Below are 19,363 nucleotides of genomic sequence, written 5' to 3'. Positions count from 1 at the left end.
TGGTGTAGGAATCAACCCTAGAACATGAGTGAGAGAGTGTAGTCACTAGAATCACACATGAAGAAGATTGGATCCACAAGAGTAGCCTTAATACATAGGATTTGGGATCCTAGTAGTAGATGAGACAAAGCTCAAGATATTCTCAAAACTTAATCTAACCCTAGCAAATGGGGGATACGGGAGCTCCATATAGCCTAGATTTGGTCAAGGGTATTTTGGTAAAAGAGCTACTTAAGTTGCAGCCACACAAATGACGATCAACGGTTCAGATCGGAGTTTGTTTCGAATGGAGCGGTAGTACCGCCCTGGTACCGGCCAAAATACCGGTAAAATGTGAATTGATGCATGGGGGCTACTGGGAACGAGGCCTGCGAGCGGTACCAGGGCCGGTACCTAGGCCGGTGGTACCGGCCAGGGCTTGTCGGTAGTACCGGCCATGAGCGGCCGGTAGTACCGATCCTGGGTCGACACGGGGAGGCGACGTGGAGGTGCCTGGGAGGCTGGCCTCCTGCATATGCATGGTGTCGGCCACCACTGGTCGGTGGTAGCGGCCACCTCTAGCTGGTGGTGCCGGCGACCTCTGGCCGGAGGTACCGACCCTCTTCGACCGGTGGCTTGACTGCTGCCGGCCACCCTCTTTCCTTCTCTTCTTGTTCTATTCTTCTCCTCTCTTCTTCTTGTCTTGTCTTGTCTTCTTCTCCCTCCTTTGCGGAAACTTGTCGAAACTTGTACCTAATGACACATCGAATATCGGCATGAGGTAGCATTACATAAAAGGTTGTGTTGAGGTCGAGCGTAGAGAGGATTGAGTTCACCTTGTCATGTATAGCTTTCACTCGGGCTCATGTCATCGGTCCACTTGGGGGACTACTTGGTCTTGGTGTAGTGCCGTCCTTTGGTGGGGCTACATCAATGTTCTTAACTTTTTTGACATTGTCTCTTGTTTATATGATCATGCATGCTTGATTTAGTTCATTTTGCTCTATCTTGGTAGAAATACAACTGTATGTGGTGTTCTACGGGAAAGTGTTAGGAATCTACACAAGTTGGGATATTGTTAGCCCACAAGTGACAGGTTACGCGGGCAAGTGCCACAAAAGGTACAAGAAGAGAGATGGGGCAGAAGAAGCTTCCTCCTAGTTCTTAGCAGAACAGTCGGGCTACTTTCCACATCCCACGATCACATGACATGTTGTTCCGAGGATCGAAGAACATGAAACGCCAAAGATCGTAGATCAGGGCTAAACAAGTAGGTTCAAGGATTTCATCATCGCGGACAAGTGATCTGGAACATGTATTTCATCTTCTCGTAGGCGTCTATCATCGTCGGTAGTGATCTGGATCATGTGTAATACCCTAAACACTGAATTGGTAGATGTTAAGCTCACCAAGTAGAGGTGGGTGGTGACCATAACGGGGCATATGCATCCCCCTAAACACGCGTGTTGCATTAACATAGCCCAAAATCCCGAAACGATGGCAACCAACCTAAATGAGCTCAAATGGCGCGTTCATGTAGGCTGACAGTCGAGAACCAACCCGAGGTTGGGTGGTTAAGAGGATGGTTGTATCCCAGCCCACCAGAGTTCAAACCCCATATTTGACATCAGTGTATCATAAAGGTGAAATATTCATTCAGGGGAGGCGACATTCCCGTTGACAGTGACTTCGTCAATTTCAAGATTCAATCGACCGGCGTAGTTTTCCGAATATACTCATAGACAGGGGTGGCGCTACTGGTGGACCAACCTGGGTCGGGGCCCATCCTTACATTTGATTTTCACTGGTATTATTTCGGCCCACTAGTAAAAAACTGGACAATATGTGTGCTGTTTAGTTCTATTTTGCTGAGTGACCCAGTCTTACAATTGTTGCATGCTCCGCTACTGCTCATAGGAGTAGGGTATGCTCCGCCACAGTGATTTGTACCGTGCGCTCCTGTTCACCGTCTCACACACAGACGTGCGAACTCGCGTCGGTCGGTCACGGAGGCCGGAAATCGCGGGACAGTCCGGCCCCACCCGCCGCTCCACGTCGTCCTCCCACAACTACCCCACCACAAAAAGCGGCCTCGCTTTCCGCACGGCCCGCCCCGAGCAACACACACACACCCGCACGGCCCGCCCCGCAAGCACGAAACCACCCGTGCTCGCCCTGCTCCAGCGGCCTCCAGGATCAAGCTCGCGGCGGCGGCGGCGACTCGAGCGGGCGACCTCGCCGCCCGACCGCGCCGGCTCCCAGCGCCCGGGCGAGGTGAGGCGTCTCTTCCCCGCCCCGATTTGGGCGCGATTGGTGATTTTTCTGTTGCCGTTCTGGCGGGGGGTTTGCTGGGGTTTTGGTCGGGTTCGCGGCGCGGGTGGCCGCGGAGGTTTGGGTGCGGTGGTCGCGGTTCGCTGGCGGGTGGGCGGCGGCCAATGCTGCCGGCCATGGCCGCTTGGTGCTCGTTGGGCCCGGGCCGTACGGAGACGGGGGTTGCGGAATTGTGCGGGTGAGAGGTGTCTTCCAGTTTTCAGGGGGTTCAGGTGCGCGTCTCTGTGGGCGATTCGTTGTTTCTGTACGCGTCTGTGGAATTTTTTGGTGCATTCTGTAGTGAGAATTTTGGGTGGGCTGGGCGTGAGCACGGCTCTGGTTATTTTGGGATTTTCAGCGATTTACCCGGTGCCGCGACTACATCTGACAAAGGTCGGGTATCTGAGTTATACGCAAACTGAAACCCGGTGTTGAGTTCGTGCAAACCAAACCATACTACACCACGGAAACGTGTAATGGCACCCAACCCAAACTGAACCAGATGATTTCTCCACCCAGACCGAACTAAACTGATATGAGGAACTCGTTGTTTTAGCTTATGTGTGTAGAGCAAGCTGTGTTGCCGTCGCCAAAACAGGTTCAGGCCACCTGATAGCTGAACCCAATTGTTAGCTGAACCCAAGTGCTAGCTTATGGCAGGAACTGCGTTTTTCCACCCTAATCACAAACCCAAGTGCGCCCGTGTGTGCAACGATGGCGTGAAAGTAGGGCTGCCATTGTGGACGTGCCTGCGAAAAGCAGAGGCTGTCGTTCGAGAAGAAACACCTCATCGAGACTGGGGGGCCATGGGTGGCTTGCTTGCGCGCGTTATATACTCGCATGGGCTGCCTCGAATTTGAGATAAATGGGTCGATCAAGGTAGCATGTAGATGGATACAACGAGTCGATCGGTAGAAGCGCGCGATACGCAAGGTAGCCTAGCCCATGGGAGTACGTAATGCGCTCAAAGGAGGCGCACTCATGCCCCCAGTCTCCAGGTTTGGTAGCACATTAGTTAGATGTTGAGACGATATTGATAAGGTGATTTCTCTTCTATTGTCTCAACTATTCGCTTCGGTAACACGCCCTCAAAGGATGATGGTTTTTTTTTGTCCAATCGCCCCACCAACAACAAGAGGAAGCCCTCATCAATGCGCCATTCGCCTTAGCCGAAGTGGATCCAACCTACTGAGTTTGCCGAACATGCTCTGCCTAGGAGCGATGCGGATAACCTGTTAAAGGACAAGTGCGACTCTTACTCGCTCCTCAGCCCCAAGGTGCTGGAGGGAAAGTTTCCAAGCATGATGAAGGTTCCATTGGAAACTTTGCCTCTAGCACCGTGGGGCCGAGGAGCGAGTAAGAATTGCACTTGTCCTTGAGTTGCTTTTCCATATCGCTCGTAGTAAGAGAATGGTTGGCAACCTCAGCCAGCAGGGTCCTCTTCGACAACTGTGGTGTCGATGATGTCTTCCTCTTGTTCTCGGTGGGGCGGTTGGAGAGAAATTACCCCGCTTCGGCTGAGACGACCGGGGTGTCGATGATGGTCTCCTCTTGTTCTCGGTGGGGCGATTGGAGGGACATTACCTCATTGACCTTTGATTGATGCGTTACCATAGCTAGTAGCTCGGGCAATTTGTGGGAAATCACCTCATCCAGACTGGGGCTAGGGGTACCTCGCTTGCGTGCGTTACATATTTACATCGGCTATCTCAGTTTTTAGATGGATGGATCTATCAAGGTAGCACGTAGATGGATACAACGAGTTGATCAGTACGAGCACATGTGACATGATACCCAAGGTAGCCCATGGTACGAGCAACTCATGGCCCCCAGTCTCAAAATTTGGTAGCACGTTAGCTTGATGTTGAGACATCTAGATGAGGTGATTTTCCTCCTATTGTCTCAACCATCTGCTTTGGTAACACGTCAATCAGAAGTCGATGAGGGGACTTCCCTCCAATTGCCCCACCGAGAACAAGAGGAAGTCCTCATCGATGCCCTAGTCACCTCAGCCAAAGTGGATCCAGCCAGCTGAGTTTGCTGAACATGCGCTGCCTAGGAGCGATGCGGAAAGGGTATTCTAGGACAAGTGGGATTTTTACTCGCTCCTCGTCTATAAGGTGCTGGAGGCAAAGTTTCTTGAAAATGATGGGCAACCTCAGCCGGCTGAGGCTTGGAGCTAGTATGCAGCAGCCACTATGTAACAACCAGCCAAATTTCCGAATATTCTCTAATTCTCTACAAAATAAAACTATAAAAGCACTAGTGAATCTAATTAATCAGCAGGTTAATTAGCAAGAAAGTTGCCATGACTTATGCTGTTTTTGGACACTTTGGCATCACACGACAGACAATATACATCAAAAAAGACATGTGCACCCAGCAGCGCTCATGCAATCAATCCTGGGACGGTTATTACAACAACACATGTACATCATAAAGCTAATCAAGTGATGCTAGCGAGTCGCACTGTAGCTTGGTGTGATTTTGTAGTTCTGCATTGAAGGATTTCTTGTAGAGTCGTATACCCTTTCTTGACTGTTCTACTCGAGTCCTGTGGGTGCAGTGGTCTACTGTTTCCTTCTGGTTGCATAGTGGATTGTGAGGCAGCTCACTGTAATTTCGGCGTGGAGCTTGTGTGGTGGATCTAGTGTTTGTATGGTGCCCTTGAATTTTTATCAACCAGTTGGTGTTTGATTTGAGAGCTAGAATCAAGAAATCTTTTGATGCAACTATTACTATGGGCTTCCAAAGGTCTATTGTTCAGGTTTGAGGGCATTTGGTAATCTGGGGTTTATGGACGTGATGCTTTTGATCAGACCGTTTTTTTCTGTACGATCTTACTGTTAATATAATGTTGGATACATCAGTACCCTTTGGACCAATAGTTTCAAATTATGTTCACTATAGTATTTGTGTTGGTTGGTGTGATAATGGTTGTGTTTTGCATACTTTTTTTTTTCAAAGAATGGGTACTGGAAGGAAGACTGAGACCAAGAATGTCGCAACGCCAAAACAAGATCAAAGCAATACACGGCGGTATGGTGACCAATCTTTTCCAGCACGTAATCTCGGGGAAGATGAGCTAGGAGGAGTTATTTTTGGCTGCACACACCAAACGATCAATGAATGCCTCTCTAAACAGCTATTTGGTTAGTAAATTGCTTGAGCCGTATCACCTGTATGATAATTTCATTACAATGTATTTGTTGTCCTCTTACCTCTATGATTTCTGGAACATTAGCTTGTTCCTCATCAGTATTTTTTTTAAATGCTCATTAAGTTTGAATGTATTTTCTTGCTACCTTTTTTGCTTTATAGGTTTGCCTTCAGTTCATTTCTCCTATGTGAAGAATATTAAGCCCGGAATGCCTCTGTTTCTGTTCAATTATAGTGACAGAAAAATGCATGGCATTTTCGAGGCTGCAACTCCTGGCCAGATTGCCATTGACCAATTTGCTTGGAGTCGTGATGGTAGAACAAAGACACAATATCCTGCACAGGTATCATCATATAACAGTCAGTGTTCAATATTTTTGGCACTTTAGTTTGTATGTATTAGTTTGCTATTTATAGTTTTGTAAACTGATTGTGATATGTGAGTGACTTCATTTTTGTTCTTAAGGTTCGTGTCTCCACCAAAACTCAGTGCTTACCACTTCCAGAGACCAAGTACAAAAGTGTGATTAGTGGCAATTATTATAACTTTCGCCACATCTACTTTGAGCTAGACAATGCACAAACAAGAGACCTAGTTTCTTTGTTTGTACCTGCTCATGCCCATGCTATTCCAAGAGCCCAGAACCTTTCTGGGTTTCCTGCTTCTGTTCACGCTGTTCGAAAAGAAATCGATTCTGGTCTGAAGGATGGCAATCAGTTTGGTGTTTCGTCACATTCAAATGATATGGTTCCTTACAAATCGGTCGATCGAAATGCCAACTATGGTATTTCTAGCGCAAGTAGAACATCAGAGAGTAACTTTAGTGAGAAGGCTTCTGAGCGGGATGGTTTGAATGACAGTGTGACTGAGAAAGAAATAGAATCTGTGAATGATGACCATCCACGTATCAATCCATTTCATGATGAACAACATGGCACAATGGCTGTTTTGCAAAAGTTGCAAGAATTGTCTTGTTTACGACAGACTCTTACCAAAGATTCATCTAATGCCACCTTGGAGGGTGATGCAATTGTGAAAGACAACACATCCCTTGAGCAACGTTGTGAAAATGATGAGGTGCTGTATGCTATTCTATTACATTGATTACCTCTTGCCCTTTATTATTTACATTGTATTCCAGATTTACAATGATATAATTTCTAGTATATTTTGTATAAGCACATGTATGTAATGTTATTTCTGACATTGTATGCAGCTGCTTCAAATTATCAATGAATTAGCCAAGAAGACTGAAGCAATTTGGGAAAAGCAGGTATTGACTTGTTTATGTTGAAATTTTGGGTGTAAATTGTTATCTGTTGGAGAGGAAAGTATTACTCCCTCCGATCCATATTACTTGATGCTAAAATGGATATATCTACAACTAAAATGTGTCTAGATACATCTATATTAGCATCAAGTAATACGAATCGGAGGGAGTACATAGATGAAGCTGCATTCATGATTTTTAACCTCTTATTATTTGTATGTCCACAAAGATGTAATTTTGAGTAATTTTAAAATTTTATTGGAAGTATGAAACTGTATATGTTTTCCTTATGCTCTAGATGTGTGTGATGTTGAGTTAATTATATCATCCATGCGTGTTCTTTATGCATCCGTCGTGCCCTCCCATCTTGATTCTGCTTTCACATTCCAGACTGAATCAGATCAAGAAAGGCTTGTATTGAGGGAAACTGTAAAGATCATGGAAACAAAAATTCAGCAACTGCAATACCAATATGAGAAATTACAATTGGAGTATTCAGCGGCACTCCTTGGTGAAAAACGCAATAATGTTGAAGGGCCATCAATATTCCTAATAGGTGGTCATAATGGCTATACCTGCTTGCCATCCCTTGATTCATTTTATCCTACAATAGACAGACTAGTGCCGCTAAGGCCTATGAGCTCAGCCCGTGCATATGCTGCTGTTGCTGCATTTAATGAGCATCTCTTCGTTTTTGGTGGTGGTGATGGCGATTCGTGGTACAACACAGGTATACATTCTTCTACGTGACAAATAAATATATTTATAGCACTGCAAGTTGTTGACTGCCTGCACTGCTTTATCAGTGGAAAGCTACAACAGGGTGAGCAATGTGTGGATAACATGCCCATGCTTGAAACAGAACAAAGGAGGTCTTGCTGGAGCTACGTTGAATGGTAAAATATTTGCTATTGGTGGGGGGAATGGGTCTCAATCTTTTTCAGAAGTTGAGATGTTTGATCCAGCGCATGGGAGTTGGATACACAGCCCGTCTCTGCAGCAAAGTGTATGGTCTCAGGTCCCTCTTAACAGTTATATTGAGTACATTGTTCTGAACTTAACTGCAACTTCGTTAACTCTGGGGCTTTATTATTGGTGTGTTCTCATTGTGATGTGCGATAAGGTTTAGGATCTACTCTCTAGGATAAAAAATGTAAGCACTTCTACGGGCCTAAGAATTAAGGGTGTAGATAAATGCAAATGTTACCCTTCATTTATTATATAACTATCTTTGTCCTCCCCAAAACAGCAAATGCTAGAGGTATAGGCCCCATTCTTGATGACATTAGTGAGGGATTAAATAGGAACCACGTCAGCAGAATTGCATTGGGGGGTTTAGAAAGACTTTCAATAGGATCAAATTGAATTAGCTTGCTCAAAAGGCTTGCATTTTGGATTGGATGGAGTATAAGATAGAGCAGACAAAAGAAACTCTATTGAGAAAGGCTGTTTTAAATTGCATATCTGGTATTCCTAATCGCTTAAAATCTTGTGGATTCTTCATATTTTACTAGACGATGCTTCTGTAGTAGTTCCTGGTTTACTCATCATAGCTCACTAGGTCATAACTTAGTTGTTTGGGCAGTAGTGGCTAAGTAGGTTTAGGTAAGTTGTCTGCTTAGGCACTAGCATGACAGGTCTTGATGCATCTGCTCTTATGTAATTTTTAGCACCAGCACAGATACTAATGTTTTCTAATCATGATTAAATCAAACTATGCATGCCACAGTGTATCTCCTGAAAAGAAATTGATGGCTAATTATGATTAAATCAAACCATGCATGCCGCAACATATTTCCTGGAAAGAAATTGATGACACTTCATGGAACCCTGATGGGAGTCTGTGGTCTTTTGTATTTTTTAACTTTTATTTTTCTGGGTGCTACATTTATATACTCCATCATGCATTTTCCCGCAATGTTGATGTTAGAACTAACAGTAATTCGTTCCACTGTTGTGTTATTCCAGCGATTTACTACTACGGCAACTGAGTTAAATGGTGTCCTCTATGTAGCTGGTGGTTATGATTTCAACAAGGACTCATATTTACAGTTATGATCTCTCTACGATCTTTTTTCATGATTATACCATTTGAACCTGCAAACTGAATGAAGGATTGTAATGCCCACAGATCATTGGAAAGGTATGATCCAAGGGAGGGTTTCTGGACCCAGCTTACAAGCATGAAAACAAAAAGAGCGTGCCACTCTGTTGCTGTCTTGGGAGAAACCCTGTGAGCCCCCTCTCTTCCTCCCTTTCTCTCGGCCATGTGATCAAGCCCCTAGGCAATATATTACCCCCTCTACTATTTAGTGTCTAGATACATCCAAATTTTAACAAAGTTAAGACATGTTCAATGGGATGGAAGGAGTAGTTAGCAATAGCTGAATCCTTGCATTCGGTCAGGCAATTAGATGTTACTATAAGTATATAATTACTTGACGTTTCTTCAGACACCACCTGCAGTATAGATTTACTTACGGTGAACATATGTTTTCAGATATGCTCTGGGAGGGTATGATGGAAACCAGATGGTTTCCACTGTAGAGATCTTTGACCCTCGTGCGAATTCGTGGAGGATCAGCAGCCCGTTCAGCGTCCCACGAGGATATGGGTGTGCGGTGACAGTGAACGATAATGTTTACCTCATTGGTGGGACCAGTGCTGATGCAGAAAGTGTTGAAACTGTACGGTTTTTGGTAGCTTACTCCGCATCACTGACATTTCTTGTGTCTGTTCAAGTCACTCATTTCCTTTTGTTTGATTTCACAGGTTGAAGTTTACAACGAGAGGCAAGGCTGGTCAGTCCCTGGTTACAAGGCGATAGGGCAGAGGAGGTTTGCCTCCGCTATTGCCTTTTGACAGGGCTGCAGACCCACATTTTTTGCGGGAGCTATATGGACCCGCCCTTCGGTTGGCCGCGGGTTCTGTACAGTGTGACATGCCAGTCTCAAACCCTCTTCTTGAAACAGCCTCTAGGGATATGAGAATTTTTTGACCCCCTTGTCAGTGCCCATCAGTCTGGTGCTTCTCTGACTCACCATAGACTAGATTTCACAGTAACACAAGGTCTTAACACCAGTAGTCCACCTGCTAGTCGTTCGGGCGTTGTAGTTCATTGTTGATTCTCTTGTTGAGGCAAAAAATACACCGTGGCACTTTGATGGAACCTGGACATGACGAATTGAGCTGTTCACGGTTCATGAGTGGCAGACTCCAAAACTAACGAATCGGGCTGGTTATGAAAGCTGAAGGAACATGTGTTTTTTACTGTAGTTTGTGCCATGTTTGGAATGATGGACTATTCCAGTCCATTTTCTTGTGACAGTGTGTTCTTTGCCTTTGTGCCATATAGTCGCGTGCAGTTTGGTGGGAATCTGGACTACAGCATGGTGTATGGGTGGTAGCGGACTGAATGCAACGTTGCTAAGTGAAGAATATGGTCCTAACTCTCAGGCCCTAACCTGCAGACCTGCCTAACTGTCTATTATAGAGGCAATATTTCTCGCACAAGCTTCAGCAACAAGTCACATTGTGAGATATCCAGTCCATATATTCTCATCATGTACATGGTCGGAATAGCACGCTGGCTGAGCATTTCTTACTGCTCATTATATTGCACATGGAAGAATATAATTTTTGGTAACCAAATTGTAGACTAAAAATATATGGAACACGCCATTAGCCGCAAGTTGAAGACAAGAGTAACTGGTGTATGTGACGTGAATGGAGCCGATAAAGTTTTGTAGCTTCACGAAAGTACAGAATGTGATTCTTCTGGTTCCGAATGCCAAATGACAGCACAAGTTTCCAAAACAGTACCCCATGGGCATCAGGTCATCAACTTGAGTTTGAAATGTGCACTGCATGGAAGCATAAAAGGAGATTCGTCAGATCCCTTTTAGCAGCAGATAATTTTCCAACCGAGAATCTACTTTACCCGAAACTTTGCCGTGCCTCATTGGACTCAATCATCTACGGTAACCGGAGTTTTATCTGACATATTTTCTCTCTTTATTATCACAGGATACCACTCCCATCATCGATCACACAACCAGCTTAAGCATCCTCCAAAAACCAAAATGGCTCGCAACTTCGTGCCTGATGCATGGGGTTGGATCACCACCATACCCCCATTCTCCCAATGGCGGAGCAGCACCATGTCCCTCTGCATCTGCGCCACATCCTCAGCATCATCCCAGCCGCCGTCGATGAGCCTCTCGGCCGTCAAAACGCCTCCCACCCAGCCTTCCTACTTGACCTTCTCCATCTCTGCAAACTACCGTGAGCCGATCTCTCTCTGGACTTCAAAACCGGTCCACCTGAAGATGAAGGTGCAGCCGTCCCTCGACGAGCAGGACGTAGTGCAGCTCTTCGTCGACGTGGTGAACCAGGTGCTGCGATATGGACCCGACAACAACAGCAACAACAGCAAACCTCCCTTCCGGTTCCCTGGCGCGCAACACCTCCATGGCGGCAGCTTCGGCGACGCGTTCAACATCGCCTTCCTCTCCCTCGCCTTCCTGGTCTGCACCTACGAGGCTCCCCGCGACCTCCGCCGCGGCTGCCTCGACTCGCTGAGGGCCCAGCTGACCGGCCCCAGGTGCAAGGCCGCCGCGAGGACCCTTGTCAGGATGCTCGGCGCGAACCTCGAGGACCAGTGGATGCGGACGATGAACCTTGCAGTGACCAACTGGATCGTCGAGCTGCGGTCGTCGTCCTCTCGCGCCATGCCCGGGGCGCTGTTACCGCTGTTCTCGTACGCGCTCCAGGCCAGCGGGCTCTGGAAGGTCCAGCTGTACTGCCCGGTGATCGCCATGGGCATGGAGGATCCTGGGGCGGCGGCGACGCAGGATGAGCGCCTTCTCTTCTCGCTCACTTACCAACAGCTTGAAGGTGTGGTCCAGCTCGCCTACAGAACTGCCAGAAAAGAGAAATGGGTTGATGTTGAGGTAAAGGTGGATAACATAAGGTCAGTGGTTTTCACATGATCTTGATTCTCTTTATTACATCAACTATTTGAACTCCTACTAATTCTCGGCGGAAATCCTTCAGTATTTAGGTAGCAGGAAATTCAGTGGGGAGATCCACTAAATTTTAGTGCTTATTTTCGTCAAAGGTTTAACTAGCAGCTGAGGTCTTTGATGAGTGAAAAATCTTGTTGATGCCTTCAGTAAGGTTTCATGGAAATGTCTGAAAATTCAAAAGCTTATGAATCTTACATGTCACTTTGAGTAAAAATGTCAGCTTGATCTACTTCAGATGGAAATGTCTAGGAATTCAAAAGCATGCTGCACCCTAACAATTGAATTGTTTCACAACATACTACCAACCGTGGATAAAGAAATCAAAATTCACCATATATGTGTAGTCCAAAGCCAAGAACAGCACTTACTGCAGCGTTGATCTCAGGTGTGACGTGGACTCTCTGGTCTCCGAGACCCTCATGGTGGAGCGAGGATATGGTTCTGAAGAAAAACATTTCCCTTCTCGCGTCATGCTGCAGATCACACCAATGCAGCAAACAGACATACTATCTGTCTCCATCAGCAAGTCCTCCGACAACCCGACCCACGAGTATGGCTTCGACAAGGGCATCGAAGCCGCGTTCGACCCCCCGAACTCGTTCGGCCTCAAAGCCTCCGTCGCCGAGAGCCTCACGCTCGCCATGAAACCCTGGAAGTTTGAGCAGTCTGCGCACGGGAACACCGCCACCCTGAACTGGTTCCTCCACGATGGCACCAACGGGAGGGAGGTCTGCTCCTCCAAGCCTTCCAAGCTCTCGCTGCTCCAGCCCAGGGCCTGGTTCCGCGACAGGTACTCCAATGCATACCGCCCGTTTACGAAGCAGGGCGGCGTCGTCTTCGCCCGGGATGAGTATGGAGACAGTGTCAGCTGGAAGGTCTGTGCCGGAGCATTGGGCAAGACTATGGACTGGGATATCAGGGGATGGATTTGGCTGACCTACTGGCCTAACAAGCAGAGGACCTCGCATAGTGAGACGAGGTTGGTTGAATTCAGGGAATGTTTGCAGCTCCCACTTGCAAAGTTTCCGTAGTTTATCTGTGCTGTTCTGAATGATCTGTATAGTGCTGTGTATGCATGTAAGACAGTAAGAGTGGTACTAAATAAATAAGTTCATTGTATTGTAGTTTTTTTATACTTATTTTGAATGATATGTATAGTGGTGCTAATGCATGCACCTCTGAAACAAAGGCATAAATATGTCCAATAGGCCTAACTTGTTTGTCACTGAAGCTCTGCAACAACTCGTCTAATTAATACTCTTAGCAAACCTCCAACAGAAAGGTGAATGGAGAGTACTAGATAATCCAACTCTATTTGCGAAAAGGACATAAAAGGCAATAGTATTACCCAAGTACTTCTTCTTAAAAAAAGTATTCTTTTTATTATGAGCAATTTGCATCAGGCTGAAATTCAGAGTTAAGCATTGTGTGTCTTACAACATTGAAAAAAAATACTAGTAGTGCCAGCTAGTAAGAACACTATGAAAATTCAGAAACAGTACCACATGAAGAAATCATGGAACACAAAAGGTCAAGAAGCCAACACTGTGAAACAAGGCAATGACATAACAAACATTGTGCAACATGAAAATTTCAGTACCTAATAGTGTACTCTAGAGGACAGTAGGACACTATCTCTGCAGAGATCTGAATTAATCAAAGTAGCTAGCCAAATGTCATAGTAGAACAAACAATAAACATACAGAGCACGGGCGTCAATTAACATTTTGCCACACATGATAAACCATGACACACAATCCACATCCAATAAATAAAGATTTACATGGAACAAATATATCATAAAAGATGCTAAAGGAAATCGATAAGAACAGTAAAAGACACATGATTAAGCTCAAATATCTGTTTCTCACGGCCCAACAGCATCAAGCCAGCCTCATATTTAGCAGGAGTTATGTGATGTAAAATGATAAACATGAGGCGAAAGCTACATAGTAAAAGAGGGAGCCACATGGGACATTGATGAAGTAGTTCATATCTCATCAACACTTGAGTGTAGTCATCCTATTAGAATCAGAATACCCTACCGAGACTTGAAACAACACTGAACGAACAAAACAGAGCCTTTCATGTAGATACTTCAATAGAGCACTAGCCATTTCCATGGAAACTAAGCTCGGACGATGAAGGCGAAAGGGTCCCTCACGGAGAAATTAGATCCTCTTTTAAAGCTCTGTAACTCAAGTGGCTCTTCTCCTTCAGCATACGCTCCCTCAGATAGCAGAAGTGAGCAGCATGTACTGGCCCATCTTGCAGCAAACAAAGGCTCTAATTTGGAGCTGGCCTCGGTCACGGATGTGAAGGTTCGTCTGGGATACACAATCACCAGCTTCGTCAGCATCGGTGCATTCTCCAGGATGAACTGGAGGAAGGAAAGCTCACTCTGATCCCCATGAAAATTATGGAACATCATCAGCTTAATGTGTGATTGGACGCATTCGATGGCACCGGCATCCTTCCAGAACTCGTGGTTGAGCATGCCAGTGGGCTCAGCAGTTTTCTTGGACTGTGATTTGATTAAATCAAGCAAATTTCAGAGATTGGTTGATGGTGTAGCAGTAGCAGCAGTATGTCTGTATGTATGATGCTAGTGCATGCTGAATATGCAAAATTATTGCCAAGTGAAGTGAGGGTCTCACTCTCACCTCAATATGCAGCCTCTCAACAGAGGGAAAGCATCTGAGAAAGGCAGGCAGCAGCTTCACATCGTCGCCAATGCCGAAACGCACTCTTAAGCCAAGGATCTTCACAGTTGGGACCATGGTGGTTGGACTCGCCCTTGTCTCAGCCTGAAAGATTTCACACACTGGCATCGGTCATGTGCGCAAGAATCGGAAAATCGAGACACGGGATTGATTAGATAACCTTGATGACGGTGTTACCGATCTCCAGCGTGTGGAATTCCGGCTCCAAGTAGCCAAGTATGCTTAGCGCGGGAGCAGGGGCAATCTTGATCCTCATGTTCGATCTTTCTTTGGCCATCACTGACCAGACAATGAGACGCTCGAGGTGCGGCGCATACGCCAGGAGGATGTCCAGATCGGTGGCTACGACGACCTGCACGCACCGGAGGCTGCGGCTGACGATGCGGAGGCGCTCGGTGAACAAGTTGGCCTGGATACAAAGGATCTCCAGCGCGGGGCTCCTGGCGAGGATGAAGTCCATGTCCGGGCCGAAGATGAGAACGGTGCAGAGGCCGAGCTCGCGGAGGTTGGGGAAGGACACCGTGCGCGGGAGGCCGGCCGTGTCGGGGAACTTGAAGAAGCCGAGGTAGAGGCGGGTGAGGGCGGGCATGCCGAAGAGGGCGCCTGGGAGGTCAAGAGCGAGCGGGAAGGGTCGATTGACGAGGACCAGGTCCTGGACGCCCTTGACGGCGAGGGTCTGGAGCCAGCGCGCGAGCAGGCTGGGGAACTCGGCCATGTAGCTGCAGGTGAGGTGGGCGCTGCGGATGGGCCCCGGGTGCGCGGCGAGGACGCGGGACACGGCGGCGGTGACGCGGCGCGCCTCGGCGCGCGCGACCTGGCCCCCCGAGGCGGCGGCGGGGGCGAGGAAGTGGGAGTCGACGAGGACGAGCGGGGCGGAGCGCCAGAGACCGCGCCAGCGCGTGGCGAGCACGGCGGTGCGCGCGGCGTCCTTGTCGGGGAGGCGGGAGACGATGTTGCGGAGCAGCGCGTAGGGGAGGGCGCTGACGCGGTCGACGCCGTCGTTGGGGAGGAAGGCGCGGAGGGTGGCGCGGCGGGAGACGGGCGGGTCGGGGAGGACGAAGTGGATGTAGCCGAGGATGCGGCCGACGAGCGCCTCAAGGTCCTGCGGGTCCTCGCCGCGTACCCGCCAGAGGGCCTCCGTAACGCGGTCCATGGGGACGGGTGGCGCAGGGGAGCCCATGGCCGCCGCCGGCGACGAGGGGCCGCGGGGAGGGTTTGGGGTTTTGAGAGCTGGAAACAAGAATGCTTTTTTGCGCCTTTGGTTGGGAGGAAGGATAGAGACGAGAAGCTCCCGTTTTTTTTTTGTTTCGTAGTGTTATGGACAGTCAAGCTCTGTTTTTGTTTTCTTTTTGTTGCCCCTTCGTTGATATGACCCCAAAGGCCCATTTGCTCTTCAAATTTCGCGCAATGGCCACATATGTTTCGAACTTCAAACACGTAATAAGTAAATCACTTTTACTACTTCCCCCTCCATAAAAATATATCATAAATTTATTTAAATTTAGACGTATCTAGACACTCAGATGTAGTACCATTTTACAAAATACTTGTCACACATTTAAATAAAAAATAGGCTAAGATATGTCTAGATTTATTAAACTTGCAACATATTTTTTTACAGACCCGCAACAAATATTTAGAGTTAGAGATGGTTGGTTAAAAATGGTGAGTTCTTTCTTGCGTGAGAGAAAAACTAATTACTCCCAAAAATTTCCGAAGCATCTGATGGCCGGGTTTTAGCTACCCAAATTAATATGGATAAATGAGGGAGAAGGTAAAAAGTTTGCATACGTAAAACTCGATACCTAGAACACTGAAAACCCATAATTCGAGCTTATAGTTGTCTAATCTACTTATGCATTTCCAATCCTAATTACTCTAAAAATAACATGAAATAAATCTGACACAAATAGTACCTCACTATTGAAAAATTTAGAATCTGCAATAACATATGATTATTGATCGATCACAATGCATACTTTATCCAAACCACAATAGGAAACAAAGTAGAATCAATTGAAAGGGCATTTTCCTCCCCAAGTGGGTTTTGTGTGTTTGATAACAACATTAGGAGTTTTAACCCTTGTACCAAGTGTATTAGGTAAAATCCATATCAAGCACAAGACGATAATGAACCCCTCAAAAGTGAAAAGATCAAGACGGCGCATGTAGCTTTTAGGTTGTGTAGCTATAGGTGTTTTCGCTTTTCTCCGAGGGGTGTTGGAATATAGATGGAGAGTAACTCCAAAACACTAATGTTAAAGAGCTCCAGACTAGAGGCTCCAGTGTGTCTAGGACCAGAGAGTCCGACCCTCATAGGCCGGAGACTCTAGGAAAGACTTAAGACCTTGAATTTCTGTCAAAGTTCCAACTCTGCTTCAGCTTCTACATCGGTTCTGAATGCTTTCATTCCAGACACCAGTCTCCCCAGGCCGAAGGACCGGAGTCTCCGGTCTACCCAGATCAGAGGGCCGGAATCTCCAAGATTAGTTACCCCCAACGGCCCTATTTCTAGGGGGGCTATAAATAGCACCCTTCTTCCTCCTTGGAAGATTGTGGTTTCTACTCTCTCTCTCCTCAATTATTCCAAAGCTCAAAACTTCTAGATCTCCTCCCACATCCACTTAAACTTGTTGCTCTCTTGGGAATCAAGGGAGGAACCCAAGATCTACACTTTCACCAAAGGTATTTGAGTATCCCACTCGTTTCATTCAAGAATCAAGTTTTGAAACCCTAGCTTTGTGAGAAGTCGCCCTAGAAGCTTGTTCATTGTAAGAGCTTTGTGGACGCCCATTGGGAGCCTTCGATTAAGTTGCGGATGCGTGCCCCAATCTTTGTGTAAAGGTTTTGGTTGCCGCCTTGAAGGCCACCACTTAGTGGAGCATGAGCTTACCTTCGTGGTTTGCTCACAAGAGAATAGGGTGGGAAATTTGTGGTGTTGGTTGGCCTCCGTGGCTCCAAACCCTTCCAACGTAGACTTGCTTCCCCTCAAAAGGAAGGACCTACAGGAATCAACCCTTGTGTCTTTGTGTGCTTCACCTTCGGTTACTTCTAGCCTATATTGTTCCTTTATTGCTTGTATCATATTTCTTGTGTTCTTGTTTCTATCTTGCCATGTATGATTATCCACCTAGTTGCATGTATAGACAATCTATATTCTTGTTAAACCTAAATTGAAGAAGAACTAAAAATTTGATTAACACCTATTCACCCCCTCTAGGTACCCATACGATCCTTTCAATTGGTATCCGAGTCGTGGCTCTTTATTCGAGATTTACTGCCTAAGAGAGTATGGCAACAGAGAGGAGCGAGTGAAGCTTCTTATAAGGATCCAGGTACCATGAATGAGATCAAGGTTTTAGAATCTTCTATGTCATCCTTGGAATCATCCATGTCTAGCTGGATGCCAGAATTGCATGATATGACGAAAATCCTCCTAGATAAACAAACCCATAATGCCTCCACCACTACACCTCCTAATGTCACTCCCGTAGTGAAGGATCCTCTCAAGGGTGCTCTTTAGGAAGCCGAAACCGTTGTTGGGGAGGATGGTGTTGGTTAGGGGTGGCATATAACCCGAGAACCAAACGACCAGACCTAGTTAACATGCATGGAAGCCGATCTGACAGAAACCGATAACTTCAGTACCAAACTCAGTTAGCGATTGCTAAAGACTGAATTAAGCTCGGTAGTTTCGATGCACAACCTCGGTCCATCGAACAGACCCCAACAACGAGGCCCACCCCTAACCACTTGATTCACTAATTGTCCTCTCTAATTCCCGCAGCCCGTCGCATATCTAATCATTGAATCATTTGATTCAATTACGCTCCCGGAAATCACGCCACTCCCAAACTGCAAGTCTCGTGCGTAATAACTGACATGGCTTGGTCGATTGATCTTTCCACTCAAAATTGCTATATGAGATGATAACTGCAAGAACACGGATCAGATGTTGCTAGTTTCGAAATAAGAGTATCAAACCACGAGGAGCTACTAGTACTGATCTTAATGCCCCTTGTTGCTATTTATCTAAAATCACTTAAAAGTTGTCTTAAAATCCAAGTGGGGTTTGGTTTTAAACAAATTTGTGTTGTGGTTTGAGAAACAAAAGTAAACAAGAACAAAGAAATAAACTAATGTGATGTAGCCCCGCCCAAGGACGACACTACACCAAGACCAACTAGTCCCCCAAGTGGACCCATGACTCGAGCCCGAGTGAAAGCTCTACATGACAAAATGAGCTCAATCCTCTTGACACTCGACCTCGACACTACTTTGGACGGAATGCTGCCTCATGCCAATGTTCTATGTGTCATCAGATACGAGCCTCGAGAGGAGTACGTCAAGGATGGCCCAACACCGACATTGCCGCCCCGAGTACCCCGACACTGCCGACCAAGACACCCCGGCACTGCCGGCCCAAGCACCCAGGCACTGCCGCCTGAAGCCCCCGACACCCAGAACAGCAAGGGCCGGCACTGCCGGCCCCACCAAACTCAACTTCATCCGAACCATCCATTTTCATCTCGTGGCTGTGTTTATTTCGCAAATGACTAAGTTACCCATGTTTCACATCTGGACTATAAGTAGGGCTCCCCCATCCACGAATTAGGGTTAGAGATAGATTGGATTATCTTTAGAGCTTTGCTCACATAACCTCTGGGATGATCTCCTACGATCCTCAAGGCTACCTCTTGTGAGATTTGGATGATGTTGTTGGAGATTCTAGTGTGATCCACTCTCTCTCCCACAGCTTTGTTCATCTCCCTCACCGATCTCTCACACCGGGATTCTACCACGCGGTCTCTCCCCGTGTGATTCTATCGGCGTGGTTTATCGAGCCACGGGAGTGAAATTCGTTGTATCGGGTTTGTGTGCGTGTGTTGTTCTT

The 19,363-nt window shown here is 46.7% G+C and overlaps 3 protein-coding genes across 3 annotated transcripts; 2 read left to right on the top strand and 1 right to left on the bottom strand.

Moving 5' to 3' along the window:
• The first annotated feature begins 2,212 nt into the window (after nucleotides 1-2,212).
• On the top strand, nucleotides 2,213-9,994 carry LOC124661098 (kelch-like protein 22). The gene is made up of 11 exons (XM_047198955.1): nucleotides 2,213-2,253; nucleotides 5,257-5,441; nucleotides 5,611-5,792; nucleotides 5,915-6,526; nucleotides 6,666-6,722; nucleotides 7,110-7,449; nucleotides 7,526-7,725; nucleotides 8,688-8,770; nucleotides 8,851-8,952; nucleotides 9,220-9,406; nucleotides 9,492-9,994. The coding sequence occupies exons 2-11, from the start codon at nucleotides 5,258-5,260 to the stop codon at nucleotides 9,579-9,581; spliced, it is 2,037 nt and encodes a 678-aa protein (XP_047054911.1). The 5' UTR covers nucleotides 2,213-2,253; nucleotide 5,257; the 3' UTR covers nucleotides 9,582-9,994.
• An 807-nt stretch (nucleotides 9,995-10,801) lies between these two features.
• LOC124659436 lies at nucleotides 10,802-12,826 on the top strand. Its single transcript, XM_047197309.1, has 2 exons — nucleotides 10,802-11,691; nucleotides 12,132-12,826. Exons 1-2 carry the CDS (start codon nucleotides 10,802-10,804, stop codon nucleotides 12,775-12,777), a joined length of 1,536 nt encoding a protein of 511 aa, XP_047053265.1. The 3' UTR covers nucleotides 12,778-12,826.
• A 787-nt stretch (nucleotides 12,827-13,613) lies between these two features.
• On the bottom strand, nucleotides 13,614-15,649 carry LOC124664678 (F-box/FBD/LRR-repeat protein At1g13570-like). Its single transcript, XM_047202141.1, has 3 exons — nucleotides 14,630-15,649; nucleotides 14,410-14,553; nucleotides 13,614-14,270 (listed from the first exon to the last, which is right to left on the bottom strand). Exons 1-3 carry the CDS (start codon nucleotides 15,647-15,649, stop codon nucleotides 13,875-13,877), a joined length of 1,560 nt encoding a protein of 519 aa, XP_047058097.1. The 3' UTR covers nucleotides 13,614-13,874.
• Nucleotides 15,650-19,363: the final 3,714 nt, after the last annotated feature.

The sequence above is a fragment of the Lolium rigidum genome, chromosome 6 (assembly GCF_022539505.1).
Source record: "Lolium rigidum isolate FL_2022 chromosome 6, APGP_CSIRO_Lrig_0.1, whole genome shotgun sequence".
Classification (NCBI taxonomy): Eukaryota; Viridiplantae; Streptophyta; class Magnoliopsida; order Poales; family Poaceae; genus Lolium; species Lolium rigidum.
The sequence above is the reverse complement of the archived record's forward strand: the minus strand, read 5'-3'. Positions and strand labels throughout refer to the sequence as shown.